This window comes from Pleurodeles waltl, chromosome 9 (assembly GCF_031143425.1).
Source record: "Pleurodeles waltl isolate 20211129_DDA chromosome 9, aPleWal1.hap1.20221129, whole genome shotgun sequence".
Lineage (NCBI taxonomy): Eukaryota > Metazoa > Chordata > Amphibia > Caudata > Salamandridae > Pleurodeles > Pleurodeles waltl.
The window spans coordinates 77,488,775-77,511,391 of NC_090448.1; the positions used below are offsets into that span (position 1 = coordinate 77,488,775).

At 44.6% G+C, this 22,617-nt stretch overlaps 1 protein-coding gene across 4 annotated transcripts in view; it reads right to left on the bottom strand.

The window, feature by feature from the left end:
* Positions 1-22,617, bottom strand: part of LOC138258583 (protein SSUH2 homolog) — a 164,375-nt gene that overhangs the window by 34,113 nt on the left and 107,645 nt on the right. For all 4 annotated transcript variants that reach the window (XM_069205948.1, XM_069205946.1, XM_069205944.1 and 1 more), the window contains 2 exons: positions 21,740-21,802; positions 10,700-10,782 (listed from right to left, as the gene is read on the bottom strand). In XM_069205948.1, coding sequence (XP_069062049.1) covers positions 10,700-10,782; positions 21,740-21,802 — 146 coding nt within the window. The remainder of the gene's footprint in view (positions 1-10,699; positions 10,783-21,739; positions 21,803-22,617) is intronic.

Consider the following 22,617-nt stretch of genomic DNA (forward strand, 5'->3'; position numbering starts at 1 on the left):
GTTAAAAAGAGGCGCAAATGCGGGTTTTTTTGACCCGCCCACTCCCGGGCGTGATTTTTGCCCGGGAGTATAAATACGAAGCTTATGCGTCGGAGTCATTTTTTAAGACGGGAACGCCTACCTTGCATCTCATTAACGCAAGGAAGGGGTTCACGGCAAAAAATGACGCTAACTCAAAAAACTTTGGCGCTAGACGCGTCTAACGCCAAAGTATAAATATGGAGTTAGTTTTGCGTCGAATTTGCGTCGAAAAAAACGATGCAAATTCGGCACAAACGGAGTATAAATACGGGCCGGTGTGTGTGTGGAAACAGTGTCTAGGACGTACAGCTTCTGTTCTACATTGGTAAGATCATTCCAAATGCTGTGAAGTACACTTGCATGTTTTGACATACAAAATCCTCTTTTATAGGCCCTAAAAGCCTCCCACAGGGTAGAGTATTTTTGCACAGAGCCAGTGTTAGTGTAAAAAAAGTCAGTGATTGCATTGCGGATTTCTGTGCAAAAGACAGCATCATGCAGCGCATTCTCAGGGAAATGCCAGGGACGGTATAGGGGCATGGAGAAGGCCTCACACTTTAATTGGATAATCATTTACTGTTTGTCCAGATGGTGCAGGCCATGGATGCTGAATCATGCGGTCCCCGGTCGTTTTTAGGGTCGAGCGCGCAAGCGCTCCGGACCATGTTGTAATCTCTATGTGGGCTTCTAACCATGCCCATGTCACCCCCGTCACTTTCATTAGTTCGTGGGCTTGTCTTTTAAAATCGATTGATTCCATTTGTGAAAGGCATGCATACGCTTTTCCGGTGTTTAGTCCTCGAGCACACCGTCTAACTACTGAAAACATACAAGGAACCATGTTTTCAGCTGGTTTTTGGACTACTTTATCTTTTCATTTCCTGTGCAGCACAATCTCGCTGGGCATAAGTTGAGCGCTTTGCTTGTCATGGCGACCATCGGCTCCCATGTGAAACTGTTTTACTTTTCATTATTGGTTTATGTGGCAAGAAATGTCTAGTTAGGAGTTTACATTGCTAATAGCTCTAACGCAAGCATACGTGAGACCCGTTGCATTGCAAATGCTTGTTTTAGCTGTCCATGTGAGCAGTTGTGCTGTTTAATGCCTGACCCTGTCACTTTCATGAGCCCATCTGTGTTTGGAAATGTAAACAAACTAGGAGTGTGTATGAGTGGCATAGCAGAGGCGTGAGGAAGAGGAAATGAACACTTTTCTAAGTCACTTCACAATATCATATTAGCGCTTTAAAATGTCACTCATATATTTATTTCATGTATTTATTTCAGGATTGCTTTCCCAGGTGAAATTTTTTGTTAACTTATTTTATCTGATTTGTGAATGTATGAAAAAACAGAGGGGGAAGAATAGGAAATAACAAATATAAAGAAATATATGCTTTATGTAGATTTCAGAACAGTACATACATTGTATTGTTGTTAATCTTACTTTGCATCTATAATTGCCCTCCACCACCAGCCAGCATAAATGCAGCCCCCTTTTCAAACCTTAAAACTTTACTTTTGGCTCCTTACGAAATATTTGTGAGCACCCCTGGTCAAGTGGGTGAACTGGGAAACAAGTGTATCGGTAACACATTTTGTACAAGGACAAAAATCCAAACAAGCACAATTTATAGCTCGAGGTTCCAAGCAAGACGACTGACAACTACAGTTTCTATCCTGTTATCTATGATGCCACCTGAAACCCTTTGCAGAAAACAGCCTGTTCCTGACACATGCCAATGTAGAATTTTATATGATCCTTTACTTGTGGATGTCTGGACATTCTTAGGTATCTGTCATTCTTAATGGAAAATGCTCCCTCTTCTTACAGTATCTGACCCTACCTTAATTTTCCGTGACACTGACTTATCAGTGCATCCTGGTCACTGAATGTGGTTGGGAATGTCAAGTCCTGAAAACCGACAGGGCAGAATATTGTTACAAAAATATTGAGGAACAAAATATTGAAAGGTAAGTGCACCTAACTCCACATCTATGTACCTTGAATAAATATCTATCTATCTATCCTTTCTATCTGTCTATCTATCTATCTATCTATCTATCTATCTATCTATCTATCTATCTATCTATCTATCTATCTATCTATCTATCTATCTATCTATCTATCTATCGATCTATCTATCTATCTATCTATCTATCTATCTATCTATCTATCTATCTATCTATCCGTACCTCCGTCCGCCCAACCACCTATCTACTTACCTACCTGCCTATCATCAAGGTACATGTATGTGGAGTTATCCATAGAAAATGTAAAGAAACTTACATTTCAATATTTTGTCCCTTGATACGGTTGTAGCAATAGTCTGTCCCAGTTATATTTTGGACTCTGTATTCCTATTCTACATGCTGGTAAATGTTCCAAGCTATTTGTTGGACCTGGCCCTTTTACAGGGTCATTCCTCAGACTTTTTGCTTTTTGCCTCCTTATTTTTCTGACCTTTGTTGGCTGACGAGCACTTTTTCACTGCTAACCAGTGCTAAAGTGCATGTGATCTCCCTTACATAATTGGTATGATTGGATTATACTTAATTGGCATATTTAATTTACCTATAAGTCCCTTGTAAAGTGGTATCCCTATACCAGGGCCTGGAAATTAAATGCTACTAGTGGGCCTGCAGTGCTGCTTGCACCACCCACTGAAGTAGCGTGTCAAACCTATCTAAGGCTTGCTAGCGCAGAGCCTGTGTGCGCAGTTTTCTGCCACAGGGACATGGCATCTAAATTTACTTGGCAGGCCCAGAACTCCCCTTTTACTACATGTAAGTGCCCCCTAAGGCACACCTTAGCTAGCCCTTTGGGCAGGGTGCCATGTATGTAGAAGGCAGGACATGTGCCATGTTGCGTGGCCTGTCCTGGTAGTGACAAACAGCCTAACTTGGTGTCTCACTGCTGGGAGTGCTGCCTCCTCATAGGATTGCATTGGAAATGCCCTGCCTTATGTGTAAGGGGTATTGTCTGATCTATGAGGGGTAGCGTAGCCATGTTTGGTATGGTTGTGATAGTGGTGAGAAATGCTGCTTACTGGTGTAAGTGTATTTTTTGTTACTATCACAGAAATGCCACTTCTAGAAAGTGCGCATTTATCTGTGCTTATGACTTCGGTGTTTTGCAGCTTGCCTCCAATCCACATCTGGGCAGACTGACAGTTGGGGCTTTGTGCATACTTCTCAGACAGCCTGAACACAGGGAGGGTGGAGGTGTCACAGAGGTGCATCTACTTATTGTAAAGCCTTCCTGGGCTGACAGAAGGGAGAGGTGGGGCACACCTGCATTGGTAAAGGCTGTGCCCTGGCCTCACACAATAGGCTCGTTTACCCCCCACTGATGTTTGGAGCCTGTGCTGGAGAAGAGAAAGGGCACTCCCAGAACCTGTTGAAACTGGTTGGAATCCCCTCTCCGGGACATTGTAAAACACACTTTAAACCGAGTATAAGTACAGGGTAATTTTCCCTACAATTTAGACATCCTTTGGACATTCTTGGGACTCCAGAAACCTTACCTGGCGCTGGATGCAGGACGCTGTTGAGAGGACTCACCAGGACCACCTTCGACTGCTGCTGCTGTGCTGACCTGTGACCTGCCTAGTCACAAGGAGAAACTGCCACTGCTGACATCCACTTGTGTGCTGGCCTGTAGCTGGGATCCCCAGCCCTGCACCCCTTCTCCACTGTCTTTGTCTCAAGAGGCAGTGTGCCATGGCCCCTGACCTCTGTAAACTTATTTCCGCACACAGAGGGCTGTTTTGATGAGGAAGCGCTGGGAGAGCGCTCCTAAGTGCCCTGCACGCTTTTAAAAGTGCTTTTTCTGTCCCAGGATCACCACCGCAGCCTGGGGTCTCCTTTGTGCCCCTCGCGCTGCTTGGAGCGCACTCTGTGTCTGGAAAACATCACCGCCGCAGCCCGGGCTGCAGATTTTGCCTTAGCGCTTTGAAAATCGCTTTGTATAGGTCCTCGAATCACCGCCGCAACCCGGGCTTTGGATTTTTGTTTAGCGCGAGGTCCGCGCTATTTCTAGTGCCCCCGGGGCACAAGGAGAAGCCAAGTGGAGCAAGCGTGCTCCTATCGGCACCCCCGGGTCACGGTCCTCTCTCGGGAGCGCCCCCGGGGCACCAGCTGCCCCAATTCCTGAGGAATCACCGCAGCAGCCCGGGAACAACTTCTGACACTCGCGAACCACATCGGGTGCGGGCAAGTGCCTCCTCGGGCCCCCGGAGGGGTCCGAGCTTCCTACAGCTTTCAAACCAGGACTCGGGGAAGGCGCGGGGAGCGCCCCCCCTTCCCCGGTCTTTGCACTAGGAGCAGGACGCTCCTTTTTCTGCAAAACCAGGCATTTTGTTTAGAACGGGGAGGTAGACCTCGACGGAGGCCCCTTCCTCTTGCCCCCATATCTGCTTGTTGGGCCTCGCCTGGACCCCACCCCAAGGACAGGGTATGAGGAGGCCAAGGCAGGCCCCCACCATGATCGTGAGCCCCCGGATGGGCCCGGACAACAAGAGGACAGGGTGCTGACCGCCCCTCTCCCCAGGAGCAGCTTGTGGCCCCTGTGAGCATACAGGAGCGCCGGGGGGCCCTCATACTCCTCTTTGCAGGCACAGGGAGTGCCTCTACACTAGGAAACCAGGTACTTTTTAGGGAAATAGTGGCTCAGTGAGCCAAGTACGGACCTAGGGACATTTTATGTTTTACATGCTTTTCCTCCCATTACATGTATGTGCTGATGTTCCTTTTATGGGCATGGTTTGCTGATATGTATTTTTATGACTTGTGAGATGTTTTCTAATGTTCCTTTTATGGGTATTTAGGAGTTATTCATGACAAGTGCATAGAACTCTTACTGTAATTCCTGACTACTGCTTATGTTGCAGAATCCTGAGTACTTACGTGTTCTAATGTGACAACTGCATATTCTTGCAGAGCATTATAAACTTGTGTAGCGTTCTGACAACTGCTAAGGTAGCAGGGTATTACTAATGTGTAATGTTGGTCTAATTATGTTTTGTGCAATACAGATTATTTTTACATAGCTCAGTGTTGTGTTTATTTTGTGGTGTACATTTTGCGTCACGTGTGTTGTGTGTGTAGTGCAAACGGTTTACACATTGCCTCTGGGATAGGCCTGACTGCTCGTGCCAAGCTACCAAGGGGGTTATCTTGGATGTGTAACTCCCTTGCCCTGACTAGAGTGGGTAGGTTCTGCCGGGCTGAGGTGCATACCCTAGCCAACCAGAAACCCCATTTCTAACAGTATTCTTCTGAGACCCCTCACCACAAAGGGGCTAGACAGTTAGTACTCAGGATTATTTTTCCTAGCTTGCCTACTTCAAACTTTACCCTGTTCCCCTCTTATCAATACCCTTGGAAATGCTCAAAAGGACCAGAGTATATCAGCACTAGTCTAAACAAAAGTGATTCCAGTTTTTTTTAATCAGCCTATTACCTCAGAAGTAATGGATGGGTCTGGTTTGGGGGTGCACGGAAATGGGTATCTTATTGTGGGCCAGGACATGCTTTGCCTAAATACGTGCAAAGCACTATACAATGTTTGTAGGCTAGGGAAGAGAGATGTGCGCCCTGTGCATGCCATGTGAGACCAAGGGCTGTCCATTTTAAATTAATACAACTTAGTCACTGCATCACAGTTGGGGAGTGGGCGAGGGTCCACACAGGAGCAGGGTGGAAGCATCTCACTTTCCAGCCAGAGGTCCAGGCAAAAAAAATTGCAAGGTGATAAGCCAGAGATTCTAACTATTTTTCATGAACTCTACTAACACTGTGTCATGGGAGGAGCTTAAAGACGGACATAGATTAGGCTTTCACATAATTCATTAGTGGTTACACACTTATGCCTTACGGAAATAGTATATGATGCTTGGAACTACTGCCTGGCAGTAGTGTAGTTCACTTTTGATCTAGTTTTTTAGAATCAAGTACGTTTTTTTTGCAACGTTTACTGTTTATGTTGTTATCTAGTCATGCCTGGTGTTGCATTTATTCTTTTTTTTTAAATTAAACAACTATTTTACCAAACGTACGAGTATTAATATTATAGAGAGATTCTTAATGTTTGGCAAAAATCAATAGTTTTTTTAATGCCGCTATATTCAGATAGTGTCATAACAGGAGTGGCAGATGGTCTACAAGTCAGGAGGAGGGCTATCACCATTCCAAATTCTTCAGTCAATTGACAGTAACAGTTTCTCAGTTTTATTCCCCAGATTTCAAGGACATGTTAAAATCTGCAGTGGTTCAGTCTCCATAGCAGGTTTCAATTTTCTGATATATATATATAATGTACATGTGGCACCTAAACTAATCTCTTCTAGTTTGCATTGATGTGATCCTCTGTCAGATTAATAGGGAGGTTTGGCAGGAATCTCATGCACTGTATTTGTTTAAAAATTGAGTTTACTTTAAAGTATCTGAGATGAAATTGTTGACTTCCACTCTTTCAATGTATTACCAGAAGTGAAAAGAACAGAAAATGGACAGAATGCTGAACAATGCAAACATTCACCCCGACCCAAATATCTGGTTCTAATCAATTGTTTTTCTGCTCTCCACGCCATCCCAGTTTGGACCCAGCCATATGCAAATCAGTCTTGACTCTGTTCTACATGGGAACAGTTCAGCCCGAACTGCCAAGCCAAGTCCTCCCTGGACCGGAAACAAGTATCCCGGGACTGGTTTCAGGGTATCACCTTTCATCAGCCAGGCTATCTTGATTTCAGTGGCACATTGAGCACTGGACCCTCATCTGTTCATACCCTTCCCGCTTAGGGCAACGAAAGCAAAAAGAACAGAAGATGGACGGAATGCTGAACAATGCTAACATTCACCCCAGTCACAAAAATCTGGGTTTAATCCATTGTTTTTTTTGCCCTCCACACCACCCTACTTTAGACCGAGCCATATGCAAATCAGTCTCAACCTTGTTCTACAAGGGAACAATCCAGCCCAAACTGCCATGCCAGGTCCTCCCTGGACCGGAAACAAACATCCTGAGACTGGTTTCGTGGTAAAGCCCTTCATCAGCCAGGCCAGCTTGATTCCAGTGAGTGAGCACAGGACCCACGTTTGGGCATACCCTTTCCACTTAGGGTGACAAAAGCAAAAAGAACAGATGATGGACGGAATGCCGAACAATGCAAACATTCACCCCCAATCATAAAGATCTGGGTTTAATCCATTGTTTTTTTGCACTCCACGCCACCCCGGTTTGGACCCAGCCATATGAAAATCAGTCTTGACCCTGGTGCAGCCCTCCAGTCCAGTTGCTGCTAAGTTCTTTGCAGCAGCAAATCCTGTTCAAAAGTCCTTCGGTGAAGGGGCATCTGGCCCACTGGAACTCTCCTCAGCTCCAGCCTCCAACTTTGTCCTATTGGAGATTTTCATCTTCCAAAAAGATTAACAGCCTGATTTAGATCTTGGCAGAATCAGTCACACCATCGCTTTTCTGTCAGATATGTCGTCCACCAACTTGGCGGTTTGCAGAACCAGAGGCGAAAGATCACCCAAGTCCCGCCAACTCCACCAGAGCTTTACATTCATGTCACCGACGCCATTGGAAATAGAGGCTGGCAGCAGGACTACAGCGACTTTTCCCACTGAAGCACTTACAATGTGACTTCCCTCCAAGGCAACTGAGGCAGAGAACCCTCCACACCTGAGATAGCGGATTGGAAAGGAAATGAAGTAAAAACCTACCTTTTTCCATTTCTCACTTCTGTTTCTGACTGGATCCGACCAGACAAGTCCTGCTGTTGCTGCTGCCACTGGACCACAAGGGAAAATGATCCAGTCGTCGTAAGACTCGAAGGTCAGCATTCGATATTACTAGTGAACTTTGTTTTGTCACTTAACATTATCTCTGAACCATTGCATTTACATACATGCCATATCAGTAATTTGGAAAGACTTGTGTAGTGCATATGTGTGTAAACCAACTGTGTCAGACATTAATGAAGACACACCTGTATCAACATAAATTGATAACATACACATTTACCAAAATGAATGCTTGCACCAACATCTAAAAAACCATCACAATTGTAAACAATGTCAATATGTGCACTTTGTCTTCAGACCTGTAAGTGAAATGTTGTACTTTCAGTTCTGAATGTGAGTCAGAATGTGTATCTCACTGTAACATCAATTCCATTCCAATGACACAATGAACTGTACTGCAACAAACAATGTGGGACAACCTGTGTGAAAGTTGGACTCAAGTCATCATTCACTATGCTCATGTACATTATTTGGGCAAAGTAACACATATGTGACAGTGGACAATGTTTGGAAGATACAATTTCCCCTTACTCTGTTGCCCTTCACTTGTCTCCTGCACATAGTCCAGGGGTGACCTCCTAATTGAGGGGCATCTACTGGGCACATATCTGGCACCTCAACAATTTTTCTTGGGAGGGTTGTGATCAAGTGTGATAGGTGTCAAGGCAAGGTAAATGGAGAATTGGAAGGGAGGAGTAAGGGTAGGAGGGTTGGAAGTGGATTGGCTGGTTGAGGCAGAGGGATCTGGAGTGGGTCATGTGGTTGTATCTGTATGTCTTCCAGTTGCATGTGGGCCTGATGTTTGTTAAGTATGTCTAATTGGCAACATTCAGGTGAGTGCGGTTGTGGTTATTGTAGAGGTGTGTGTAGGTGTGCTTTTGTGTGAGTGTTAGTGTAGATGATTGTGTTATTGTGGTGTCAGTTGTGGTTCTGTTACATGTGGGTGTAGTATTCATAGTGGGTGTGTATGTTGTGTTTTGAATGTTTAACATTGTGTGTTTCCTGCAAGAAAATGTTGTGTTATGGTGGAATAGCAAAGGATCATGGTGTGAGTGGAGTGTGCTGTGTAGTGTGATATGCAGGTGTACCCATATAGCTACAGTACATCATGTATGTGCTAATAGCATCCTTTCCATGGCCACAGTCAATGTATAATGTACATTGCCTCCCGCAAGAGACTCCCTCCATGGGAGTCTGCCATGTCATCAGCGGGGCTGCTCTTACGGGATGGATGCCACTTCGTTGAGGCAGTCTGCAGTTCAGCATCAATGCATCTAATTACGGAAGTTGAAATTGGATGACAGACGTCATGCCAAGATCTAAATCAGGCCCTAAGTCTGAACATAGAAATCTTCACTGCAACTTTGTCCAGTGGCTCCCCGATGATGGCGCCCCATTCTCGAACATTGCCTGAAGCCTTTCCCTATTAAACTTTACCTTCTCAGAACATTTTCCTGGAAATTTCTTTTAAGTCTGCAGGTAAGCGCTGAACAGGCCCAAACCACTTTTTGTATCTGACCCACTCTCCATCGCGGTCAGCCATATTTTTCAACTTTAACTTGGTCCTGCACGACTAGCTGTCCACAGTTTTCACAAAGGTGGGTCTACTGTGGTTCTACTGATTGGATTTTTTAGCTTTTAGTGTGAAATCATTTGATAAACTTTAATCGATATTCTAAATTGGTGTGGGATTTTTGTGTGTTGTGTTTTCCCTTTATTGCTGTTTGTGTGCTGCAAAAATACATTACACGTTGCCTCTAAGTTAACCCGGACTGTTTTGTGCCAAGCTATTTCAGGGTTAAGCATTGGCTAATTATGTAACATTTGTGGTTCACCCTGACAAGAATTGTGGCTGTTGCTTGACCAATGTTACCAACCCAGTCAACCAACAAACCAGTTTCTTACAATAATTGTTCACATTTTGGAAGGGGCATATTTTGGGTGCCCCTTCCAAATTGTGATTTGGAATGCAATGGATCAATTGTTTGCAACCGCAAATGTAGACTATTAACCATTGAAAAGTTACTCACTCCTTACTTAGATGGGAACTCTTTCACAAAGAGGAAGGGGACCTCTTTTCCTTTGTGAATATTAAAAACGTTTGCTGGAGAGTAGGCTGTGGCCCACGGGAACAGTCCAACTCTGAACCACATTTTTCAGGGAAAGTCCAGTATCTTTGATTAAAGGAGAAACGTTGATGCATTAAAAAAGGTTTACTTTACTTAAATGTGATCATAGCCATGTTGGGCTGCTGACTCCAGGAGGCCACTATCCCTGTGACAGCAGTGAATAACAGTAAGTGGCAATTTGTGACCTGTCACATTAATATTAATTACCTGCATTGGATTGTGACCCACTCCGAATGGTGTTTTTGTGAACCAAAACAGTAATATGTAGGTCAGTTTGCAAAACCTCATGAGGTCCGTAAAAATATTGACACTGAATTGTTAAGCGTTTTTTGAAGTTTACTACATCTAGCCCAACATGCTTAGTGAACATGTTGTGAGAAAGTCCTGCAGGGAGAAATAACCTAACTCTTTTTGATAACAGATTAGAGACAACTTTGGGAAATGTGAGAAATAAACTTTCCATTATATACTGATTAGTTGATGAACGAATGAACTTCTGAATAGTTCGACAATCTATACCTACTGTGAGTGGCCCTCCTCCAGAGATTTTTATGCCTGTGTCCCTGTGCGATCGGTATCTCCTTGGTTGGTTTTTTAGTGGGAAGATGAAATGCACCTAGAGTTTCCATGAACAGAGAGAGTGCTCTCAATGTACAGATGTGAGATGTTGGAACACTGTGCAACATGCAAGACTTGATTACATATTTTTCGTCTGCAATTAATTGTAGCTTACTTACATTCTCCTTCCACGTCCTCCACAGCCCCAACACGAGTTTCCATTGTACAGTCTCCCTGTACCTCCGCACGAGGAACAAGTAGTCTAAAATTAAAATAAAAAGAAATCAACTTAAAAGCAAGTTTATGCTGTAGTGACTTAGGGCCTCATATAGATTTTGACATGCCTTAGCTCCACCTTGGCTGACTACGGCTTGCCATATTTAGAGAACTCAGCATGCAGATATTTCTTGCCTTCAAATGTAGCACTACCATGGCAGCTCCTCTAAAGGCACTCAAAGTTCAAAATAAGGCAGAATCTTATTGGTTTGTCAACACCTGCTTCTGTGTCCACCATTCCTCAGTAGTTGCCCAGTATCTATCAAGAAGATCAAGTTTCACTGAAGCAAACAACCATAAATTGACCTACCACACTTCCTTCTGAGATCTGACAATAGACAAGGGTACAGGATGTTGGAGTAATCCAACATTTCATTGGGGAGAATAGCATCCATAGTGACGTATCATACCTGGCGATATCCAAGACACATATGTTGAGTTGCTTTGTGAATGTATAAAATTGGGAGAATATAAAGATGTGGCTGCCAAAATAAACCCAATGACTTTTCCCTCCATATGGTATGTTCCCAGTCAAGGACATTGTATAGAGACATGCCTCAAGTGCACCAAGACAAAATCTTGGGGCATATTTATGAGAGCCTTGTACATGTTTGCACCACGCAAAGTGGTACATCCATGAAGCAATGCTCTAAGTCAGATTTATGAGGCCGTGCAAAGCCACACTACGTGGCTTTGAGTGGCCTCATAAATCTTGCGTAAGGCAATGCAGAGCAAATCGCTGCGTTGCCTTACTCTGAGTAAGGGAGGCGTTCCATGGGTGTTCCCATGCAACTCCCATGGGTTTTGACGCAGTCCCAGAGTTACAATAACTTGTAAACCTGGGAATGCGTCAAAATCCTATGCCTCCCATGGGCCACTGTGGAAGTTCCAAGTACTTCATCAAGCCGATGGAGTTCCGACCGCCTTATTTAGATGTGTTGAGGCTAAGCCGCCGACCACCATGATGGAGTGTCATCGGTGGTGTAAGAGCTGCCCGCTGACAAAATTGAAGACTCCTATGCTGGCAAACAGTACTTTGTTGCCAGCAGGCTGGAGGATTACAGCGGACCATATTTAGAAGTCACAGTTGTGCAGAAGTTGTGCTGACAGTGGATTTTTGACAGAGGGACTCCGTTGCGGGAGGCAATGTACATTGTACAATGGCAGTGGCCATGGAAAGGATGCTATTAGCAAATACATGATGTAGTGTAGCTGTATGTGTACACCTACATACCTCACTACACAACAAACTCCTTTCACACCATAATCCTTTGCCATTCCACAACATTTTCTTGCAGGAAACACACAGTGTTAAAAATCCAAAATATCTTCATTTCTCCTTGTTTTTTCCTCTTTCTATGTGTGCTACATTCTGAAGCACACATAGAAAGACTAAAACTCCTCTATGGATTGTTTCTTTGTGGGAAGATACTCCGTTCTGCACTTAAATAATCCTATGGACAACACAGGCCCCCTTGCACCATTGTGCAAGGGTGACTTTGTTGGTGCTAGGCTGCTAAACTGGTGCTTGCGGAGAGATAGAAAGTACAGGAATGCACTGTAATAGATAAATACAGTACATTCCTGCCCTTTCACTTTGATGTAAGGCAGTGCACGAGGTGACTTGTTGCGCTGCTATATGCCAAGTCCCCATAATTGAGGGCCCTAGTTACTTAAAGATGGTGTAAGATGCCCCCTGGCCACTATGATTCGAGAGTGACACAACAGAAATAGGGGGTAGAAGATACTGTAAGAATTTTCACACTGTGTGCCTTACTTCACAATTGTACAATTTGGGGGGAATATACTAAAAATTACTGTTAGACTTGGCATCCTTGGCGTGTTCCCCCCTAACTTTTTTTCTCCATTTCCGAGGTTGTTGAAGTGTGCTGGACTCTGTTTTTGCTGTTTTTGTTACTCTGGGCACTTTACCACTGCAATCCAGTGCTAAAGTGCACATGCTGCTATGTAAAATGTATGTGTAATTGGCTTTCCCTGATTGGCATATTTGATTTACTACTAAGTACCTAGTACAGTGCACTAGAGGTGCCCAGGGCCTGTACATCAAATGTTACTAGTGGGCCTGCAGCACTGGTTCTGCCACCCACATTAGTAGCCCTGTAAACATGCCTCAGACCTGCCACTGCAGTATCTGTGAGTGCACTTTTAAACTACCAATTCCAAGCTTAAACCTTCCCTTTTTAATGTTGTGACCTAGGTAGCCCCAAGGGCAGGGTGCAGTGTATGTTAAAGGTGGGAAATGTACTTATGTGTTTTACATGTCCTGACAGTGAAATACTGCAAATCATAGGTTAACATGGGGGCTGGCTTTAAATATGATTAAAGTGCAGATTCCCTTAGGGAGCAGATAGAAATGTGTAGTTTAGGGTCTCTGAACTCACAATTGAAAAATACATCTTTTAGTGGAGTTGGTTTTAGTGTGTGTGTTAGAAAATGCCATTTTTAGAAAGTAGGCATTTTCTTGCTTAAACCATTCTGTGACTCTGCCTGTTTATTGATTCCCTATCTGGGTCAGTTTGACAGTTGGGGTGTTTGCACCTCTCTCTAGACCTCTAGACAGTGACACAAAGGTAGCTGGGGTGTAGCCTGCATATCCTGATGAGCCATCTGTTCTAGGAGGGAGGGGATTGAAAGGGCTGTGCCCGCCCTCACACAATGAAGTCTCCAATCCCCTGGTGTGTGTCTGGGGCCTGGCCTTGGCAAGGCAGGATCTTACAAATAAGAGAGGATTTTGTTTGAAGTAGGCCTACTTCAAAGGCAGAAAGGGGTATAAGAAGAGCCTCAAAAAACACCGTAAATTAGATCACTTCTGGAATCAAGAGGAACCTCTGCCAAGGAGAAGAGCTGAAGAGCTGAGGAGAAGTGCTGGCTCTTGCTGTGACTGTGCTTTGTTGGGCTATCCTACAGTTGCTACTTCTGCCTGTGAAAGGAGACAAAGACTGGACTTTGTGGTATATGCATGCTTGAGAAGAATCTCCATGGGCTTGGACTGAGCTTGCCCCCTGTTCTGAAGTCTCAAGGCCATCAACGACTTCCCCTACGAGCACCTGGACTCTCTGCTGAGATTCCTGCCCTGACAAGTGGTGCCCTATCAAGTCTCTGGGCCCTTGAAAGGAGAAGCTGGTGAAAATCCAAGAAAAACGACTTTGGATGACTCCAGACGGATGCCGCTGCCGTGACGGCGCCTGCAACTGACTCCGTGGTCCTCGCTGGAGAGCGACAACGCTCGCAGGCCCGACATTGCTGCAGCCCCACCAAAGTCCGCACCTCAGTGGAAGTTGCCGCACTACATTGTGACCGACTCCGCCTGAAGTGCACGGATTTAATGCTTCCCACCAACATCGCCTCACCTTCAAAGCTCCTCAGCAAGGACCTGATGCCTCTTCGTGATGCCTCCGCTCCTTTGCCCGGCAGCAGCAGAGCCTTGGATCCAGCATCGCTGTGATCACCGACTTCGTGCACTGGCTTGTTTTCACATTTTACTAAGATACTGTACCTGGGGTCTGCGTGACGCTGTACCCAGTGCCATGGGCGCCAGATTGTTGGGAACGACTAGGTCACAACGCAGTGTTATCACCTCATTGAAGCATTTTGTGTTTTTAAGCGCCATTTTTTTGTTTAATCTTTAAAAAGTCATAACTTGGCTTGTGTATGTCAGATTTTTGTAATTTTGGTCTTGTTTTGTTTAGATAAATATTGGCCTGTGTTGAGTCATTTTGAGGTGTTTTTACTGTATTACTGTGTGTGTTGGTGCAAATACTTTATACCTTGTCTCTGAAGTTAAGCCTGCCTGCTCGTGCCAAGCTACCAAGAGGGTGAGTGGGGGTTAACCAAGGGTTATTCTCCTTTACCTTGACTAGAGTGAGGGTTCTTGCTTGGACAAGGGGTAACCTGACTGCCAACCAAAGAACCCATTTCTAACAATGACTCAACGAAGTGCAGCAACCAAAGTTGTTACACTGTTGTGTCAATGGGAGTGAACAACACAGTGCCTAATTTACTAAGGTATGGCGCTGTTGCTCCCCAACCAACCCAAATCCTGTGGCTGGTGTAATTTAGGCTGTGTTGCTTTAATGGGTGTATGTGTCATGGCAAGCTTAGGTTTTGTATATTGGAAGGGTATTCTTACAGTACAAAATATCATGCTTAGATATAGTTAAAAAGTTTTCAAACTGTATATGTGTGCTCGGGCTGGCTTTGGCGCTGGTGGTGCCCCGTGTGACAGTCTTTTTTGGCACACCTCACCCCATGACCAACTCCTCGTAATCCCCTACTACCACTCAGCAATTTCACATGCATTCATTTCTTTTAAAGTGCATGTAGTGGCTGACTTAACTAACCCACTCAGTTATCCAAATAAAATATAGTTCTGTTCTTTGAAGCAGGCACATTAACTTTCTACGCTACACTACCTTATGGCGAGTCAAAGTTGCCACTGGACAAAACTCCTATCTCTCTTCCTAGCAGGAACATTAATCACAAGAGGTATCTTGACATTTTAATTGTTTCCTAAATGCTGGATGCACATGGAACTTTTCAGCAGGTGCTATTAAATCGCAAGTTTCCTAAATTATTGCTAAACACAGCGCCCCCCCTGAGGTCAGTGCCCATCAATGCAGGCCAGCACTCGGTGCGGCCGCACCCCCCTAAAGCCGGCCCTGTGTGTGCTAAACATTACAGCACACATGCAAACTTAGAAATGTTTTAAGAAAGAAAATATTTTCTCAAACGTTACGCCTGCTTCAAAGAGCTGTAACTTTCTATGCCAGTGGTTCCCAACCTGTGGGCCGGGGACCCCTGGGGGTCCGCGAAGCCTCCTCAGGGGGTCCGCGATAGCTGGGACCTAATAATATTACGTTTTTTAAGCAATCAGTAATGACTCAGTGGGGGTCCCCGTGTTCCAATAATGATTCAGTGGGGGTCCCCGGGCTCCAGTATTGATAAAATGGGGGTCCACAGAAGTCAAAAGGTTGGGAACCACTGTTCTATACAAATCCATGTCTATATTTTTTAGTAGGATTAGTGTCACAAACCATACGTATTTACATAAGGGCACCCATTGACCATCTGTGGTATGCCCCCTTGATGCAAAGTAGTACAAGGTAGCATATAGAACTACTTTGGATTACTTTAGGGTTACTTCTCAGTACTAAAAAGATTTTGAACTGGAAAGTAAATACCACAACAACACTTTGAGGTAGCTTGCATTATTTTTGTACACAAACCCGGAACAAAGTGTGAGCAAATCTAGACCTGTGTGCTGGACAGTTTGTGTTATGCTATGGATACGTTACTTTTGGCTAGTAGGTTCCATTTTTCTGGCTATGTTTTGTGCAATCTTGTGAAACACAACAACAAATAATAGCTATACTCTTCATACATGGTATGATGAATAGTGATGGGAAAGTATTTCCTAAGCTGTTGGCAACCTGATTGGACTCAATATGGGTACACGGGTCTCAGAAGAATGAGAGTGTGTACACATCTGGATGTAAAGTTCATTTATGCGGCATGAGAGAGGGGGACGAAGAGACGGTGGTCCATTGGGTAAATTGAGAATTCTTTGGCGCTTTGTTGGAGGATTAATTTTTCATAGAAACACCCAGGCTTTGTAAATCTAGGTTGTTTTAAGCATCAACCGTTCAGTGACCAGAGCATTTTCAATCCAAAAAGAAGACCCAGAAAGATGTGTCCCCTTTCACAAGCTATGCAACTGAAAAGACACAAGCTGATTGCTTGTGTTTGCTTTGAAACAGAGCAGATTAAACATATGGAATAGAAACTATTATAGTCATTACTTTTGTGTGCTGCCATATATATATGAGATACAGCGCATTCCTGGCCTTTTCCATTGCGTTGGCGCATAATGAGCTGCAATGTGCCAACACAGGCACCTTTGCACCATAGTGCAAGGGTGTCTACGTTGCAGGGATGATTGTTTTTGTGACGGAAGGGCCACCTTTCTGCACAAAAACAATCATAAGAGGTGTTTTCCTCTATGTGTGCTAGAGAATGCAGCACACATAAAAAACGGAAAAAACGAGGAGAAATAATATTTCTCCTTGTTGCAAATACCTTACATCTCCCCTGGGAAGGCGAAGGTTTTTGACGCATTCCCAGGTTTACAAAATCTTCTGAATATGGAAGTGCTTCAAAATCACTGAGTGTTGCATGGGAACACGCACCGTAACACCCATGGCATGCCTCTTTGTTGCAAAGTAAGGTAACACAGCAACCTGCACTGCATTGCCTTACTCTATAGCTACAAGGCCATGAAAAGCCATACACAGTGGCTTTGAGTGGCCTTGTAGATATGGGCCTGCACCCTGCGCTGCCGGTACCTCACAAAAAGTGGATACAAAGGACCCATCCCAGCTCTCTTTAAGTGTGGTAGTCTAGAGGGAATGCACAAAGCCCAGCTGTCACCCACCCCAGACCTGTATGCAGAGACAGGCAGAGGCACAGAATGGTTAAAGTACGAAAATGCCAACTTTCTAAAAGTGGCATTTTCAGACTTAGGATTTTAAAACCAACTTCACCATAAGTTGTGATTTTAAATTGTGAGTCCAGAGACACCAAACTCCACATTTCTATCTTGTCCCAATTGGAAATCACACTTAACAATGTTTTAAGCAAATCCAAATGTGAACTTATGGGAGAGATAGGCCTTGCAGTAGTGAAAAACAAATTTGATAGTTTTTCACTACCAGGACATGTTAAACTTAAAAATACATATCCAACCTTTTAAATACATTGCACCCTGCCCTACGGATGACTTATATGTGATACAAAGATAGGTTTGGACCTGGCAAGTGGGTACACTTGCCAGGTCAATAATTCAGTTTAAAACTGCACATACATACTCTGAAGTGATAAGCCAGAGATATACCTCCCTCCATTCCACTCAGACCCCACCGAGATCATCTGCGGCATCCCACAAGGCTCCTCGCTCAGCCCGACTCTCTTCAATGTCTACATGAGCCCCCTCGCCGACATCGTACGCAAACACAACATCATCATCACCTCCTACGCCGATGACACTCACCTGATACTTTCCCTCACCAAGGACCCCACTGGCGCCAAGACCAACCTGCAAGATGGACTGAAAGACGTCGCAGAATGGATGAAACTCAGCCGTCTGAAACTGAACTCAGAAAAAACGGAAGTCCTCATCCTCGGAAACACCCCGTCCGCCTGGGACGACTCTTGATGGCCCACGGCCCTAGGCACCGCACCAACCCCCTCAGACCACGCATGCAACCTCAGTTTCATCCTGGACCCACTTCTCACCATGACCAAACAATTCAACGCCGTATCATCTTCCTGCTTCCTCACTCTCCGCATGCTCTGAAAGATCTTCCGCTGGATCCCCGCCGACACCAGAAAAACTGTGACCCACGCCCTTGTCACAAGCCGCCTGGACTACGGAAACACCCTATACGCAGGAACCACTGCTAAACTCCAGAAACGTCTGCAGCGAATACAAAACCCCTCCGCCCGCCTCGTCCTCGACATACCCCGCAACAGCCACATCTCCGCCCACCTGAGACACCTGCACTGGCTTCCCATCAACAAAAGGATCACCTTCCGGCTCCTCACCCACGCACACAAAGCCCTCCACAACAAGGGACCCGAATACCTCAACCGTCGCCTCAGTTTCTACATGCCCACCCGTCAACTTCGCTCCGCCAACCTCGCACTCGCCGCCGTCCCTCGCCTCCGCCGCACCATGGCAGGTGGGAAATCCTTCTCCTACCTGGCAGCCAAGACATGGAACTCCCTCCCCACCAACCTCACGACCACCCAGGACCACCCTGCATTCCGGAGGCAGCTCAAAACCTGGCTCTTCGAGCAGCAGTAACTTCCTCCCCCTAGCGCCTTGAGACCCTCGCGGGTGAGTAGCACGCTTTATAAATGTTTTTGATTTGATTTGATATGTTTAAAGGGGCTACTGAGTGGGTGGCACAATCAGTGCTGCAGTCCCACTAGTCACATTTAATTAACAGACCCTGGGCACATGTAGTGAACTTTACTAGGGACTTACAAGTAAATTAAATATGCCAATTGGAGTTAAGCCAATATTACCATGATTAGAGTACAAAGCATCTGCACTTTAGCACTGGTCTGCAGTGGCAAAGAGCCCAGAATCCTAAAGCCTGTAAAAAAGAAGTCAGGAAAAACAGGCGGTCATGAGGCAAAAAATCAGGGGAAACCACGCCAAGGATGCATGGTGTAACAAGCATAGTGTGGAGGTACTAAAGGCTCCATTTGTGTACTCTCTTCTTGTTGTTACGAGTTCATGAAGGCTTGTAGCCAAATCAGGCAATACTACTGCACTTTCGGCAAATGCATTATTCTCCATTACGGACAATTCATCAAATCAATCAATCAATCAGAAGATTTATACATTGCACAGCTGACAGAGGCGACTCGGCTATCAGAAACAAGACAGGAACAAATAGGCAGAGTAATCTATGTCAAAAAGCCAAGTCTTCAGCTGAGATCTAAACACACTCTCCTTCTCCAGGCGCTGCAAGGCTAAAGGAAGTGAATTCCATATCTTGGAGGTCAAAACGAAAAAAAAGCAGTCACCCTTAGTACTCAGGCGAAACCACAGACAGTTTAGTAATAGAGCGTGTTCGGATCTTAAGTCAGGTCCAGGCTGGTAGTGGTGAAACCTGTTACAAATATATTTATGTACTGAGAGATGAAAAGTATGAAAAGAAACAACTAAGGGCCATATTTATGGTCAAGTCACGCAGCGCAGCAAGTCACGTTGTTGTGCTGTGTGTCAGGGGAAGGGCAGGAATATGCTGTATTTAAAATAATCTGTCATGTTCCTGCCTTTGTCCCTGTCTGGCACCGTTTTGACTGCATAGCTCCAACAAATCCACCCTTGCACCATGATGCAAGGGTGACTGTGTTGTAAGGAGGATTGTTTTTGTGCAGGAAGGGGCACCATCCTTCACAAAAATAACCAGAGGCATTTTCCTCTTTCCATGTGTGCTGCAGGATGCAGAATGGTAAACACAAGGAGAAATGAAGATATTTCTCCTTATTACGCCTAACCTCGGAAGACGTAGCATTTTGACGCATTCCCAGGTCTACCCCTTCTGGTAAATCCGGGAATGTGCCAAAATCCATGGATGTTGCATGAGAGCACCCACAAAACACCCAAGGAATGCCTCCCTGAGGCAGAGTAACGCAGCACAGCAACTTGCCCTTCGTTGGTTTACTCCAGATTTATGCCACCACTCAGGGCCATGCAAGGTGGCCTTCCCTGGCTTCATAAATCACATTTTGGGCTTGCGTCACGCATGCACCAGGTTTCGTGGAGCAAGAGCGTATCACCCCTGTGAAAAATTATCCCCCAAAGCTTTAAAGATAAAGCACTTTTTAATAGGAAGCCAATGCAGCTTTCTCAGAAAAGAACACGCCGATTCCAGTTTGGCGGCCTCATTTTGCAGTTTGCTGCCGGTGCAGCTTGTACGATGGCAAACCCAGATTGAGGGCATTGGCATAATCCAATCTTGAGGTGATGGAAGCATGTACAACTTCTTTTCGCGTATCTAGGGGGGCAAATAATAATGATTTCAACAGTACTTGTACAATTACTCAACAGTAACCAAAATAGTTATTGCAGAGTACAGGTAATATCCACAGGTTTGCTGAGCCCTTATCTTTGACGTTAGTAGAAGTGTATTCTCAAAATACTGATCTGATCATGCAAAGGCAGCAATCCTGCAGCCACCATCCCTCTAGGGATACAGAAGACTGGGGAGGTTCTCAGTTCAATTTGGTTTGGAACATATGCAATTAGGTGTCTGCAGATCACAAGAAATTGGATCATCTAAAATCTCACCTGCTCTAAAACCATGGTTTCAATAACACACAGCTTGTTTTTTTAATTCATGGCTGTAGACATAAATGCACTATGATCTGGTCAGAAATGTATGGTCATGTTCACTGTATTGTCAATGCGAAGCTGATAATGGGTAATTGATGCAATTTCTGTTTGCAATTTTTTCCTTTAAAGATAAATCTTATGACACTGAGAAATGTGTAGGAACATCAATATTATGTTTGCAAATAAGAAACAGAAACAGGTTGTAGTGCTTGACTAAATGCACGGGTAATGCATTGCAGTACTTACGCACTAGTTCTGGTTTATGTTTGGGCAACATGTTAAAGTGATGTTATGTGTTCTATGATAGAGCGTTCTAATGTATTTTACACATTTGGGTCAGTGTGTTTACCTCTACCCATTAGGCGAGGTCACACCCATCAGCATCTGGGTGTGGTACTCCCTTGACATGAAATCTAAGGGCTGGAGATTAACAGTTAACGTTTTCTTCAGTATCTCATGCAACAAGTTTTTGGATAACGCAAAATTCACCAGTGGAGTGCTTCTCCATTACATTCTCCAATATCCGAAGTGCCTAGAAGCCCAACTCTGTATGAAGCCTCTTCCAAAGAAGATGCTTTCTATCTCTGGGGCCGACAGTACACGGTCTTGAAGCGCAACAACTTCACCCACTGCAAAGAGATCACACCTGTGACTGACTACAAGTAGGCTTGATCATAGACATCAATGAGATGAAGGCATTTATTAACTCTGGCTTCCCCTTTGGTAATCCTGACACGTCTCTACTAACTCTGGTCTCTGGAGTTACAAAAGCAGCAACAGGAAGTGGAAAAAATGGAGTTCAAAGAGCCATGTTTACTTCTGGTGGTTTCTACTCATACTTTTTCTTTAGACTCCTAGCAGCAAATAGGACGGCCAGGGACAGAGGGCGTCAACCATGGCTATATTCAGATGCCAACTGGGTGTATGGGATTCTTATCACTAGCCTTAGCATTTTGGTGAATCAGTATTCATGGATCTGATGCTCTAAAATCCTGTGCAATGCCACCATACTCACCCTCAAAGTGCCGCCGCAGCTCCAGCAAGTCACCTTTCCAGAACCAGTGCACCTATGACATGTCTGAAATCGAATAAATGAGTAAATACTGTACAAAATAAGCACAATCATCATAATACGCAAAGTGATAACAACAATGTTGCAAGAAGGACAGTTAAAGTTGAAAATATACTGAGCTTGCAACCTTGTGCCACCACATGTACTGGGCACTGGTAGAAACACGTGAGTATTGAACAATTGGGCAACGGGCCTGACCTTTGGCCAGGTCCTACTCCCAACCCCTGCCATGAGCACCCAACCCACGCTTTCTCTTTGGAAATTTTGTCGGTACTCTGGTATTGCCTCAGTACCGACCGTTCAAACTTCACCTGCACTGTCCACAGTCCACACAACTTTCCTCAGCAAGGCTTGATCTGCGACTACTGTGGTACTTTTGCAAAACCTTACAGGTAGACCATGCTGCATCCTGTGGAAGTACTATGATACTGGGTTTCTGAAAAATGTTTTTTATACTAATATTAAAAAACTTTTTCAGAACAAGGTAATTCATTCCTGAGTCCTGTAATGGCAGGTGGAACATTATCTTCAGTATTGAAGCTACTCAATCAGATCACTTCGAACTGTGGGACTGGTCCTGTGGAATCAAAATGGTCAAAGGGAGAAAAAGTTCTCTCGGCCAAGGAGAGGGCCTTATTTTTAAAACGTTTGGTACCAGGTACTCCTGTGGGATCTTGCTGGACCACCTGTTCAGATACACCCACCATTTAACCCCTTTATGCTCATCCCAAGCAACTCTTTAAATGTGAATTTCTTGGAAATGGTTGAATGTACCTACACCAAATGACCAAAAGCATGCCTTCTGTGTAAAATTCTAACTT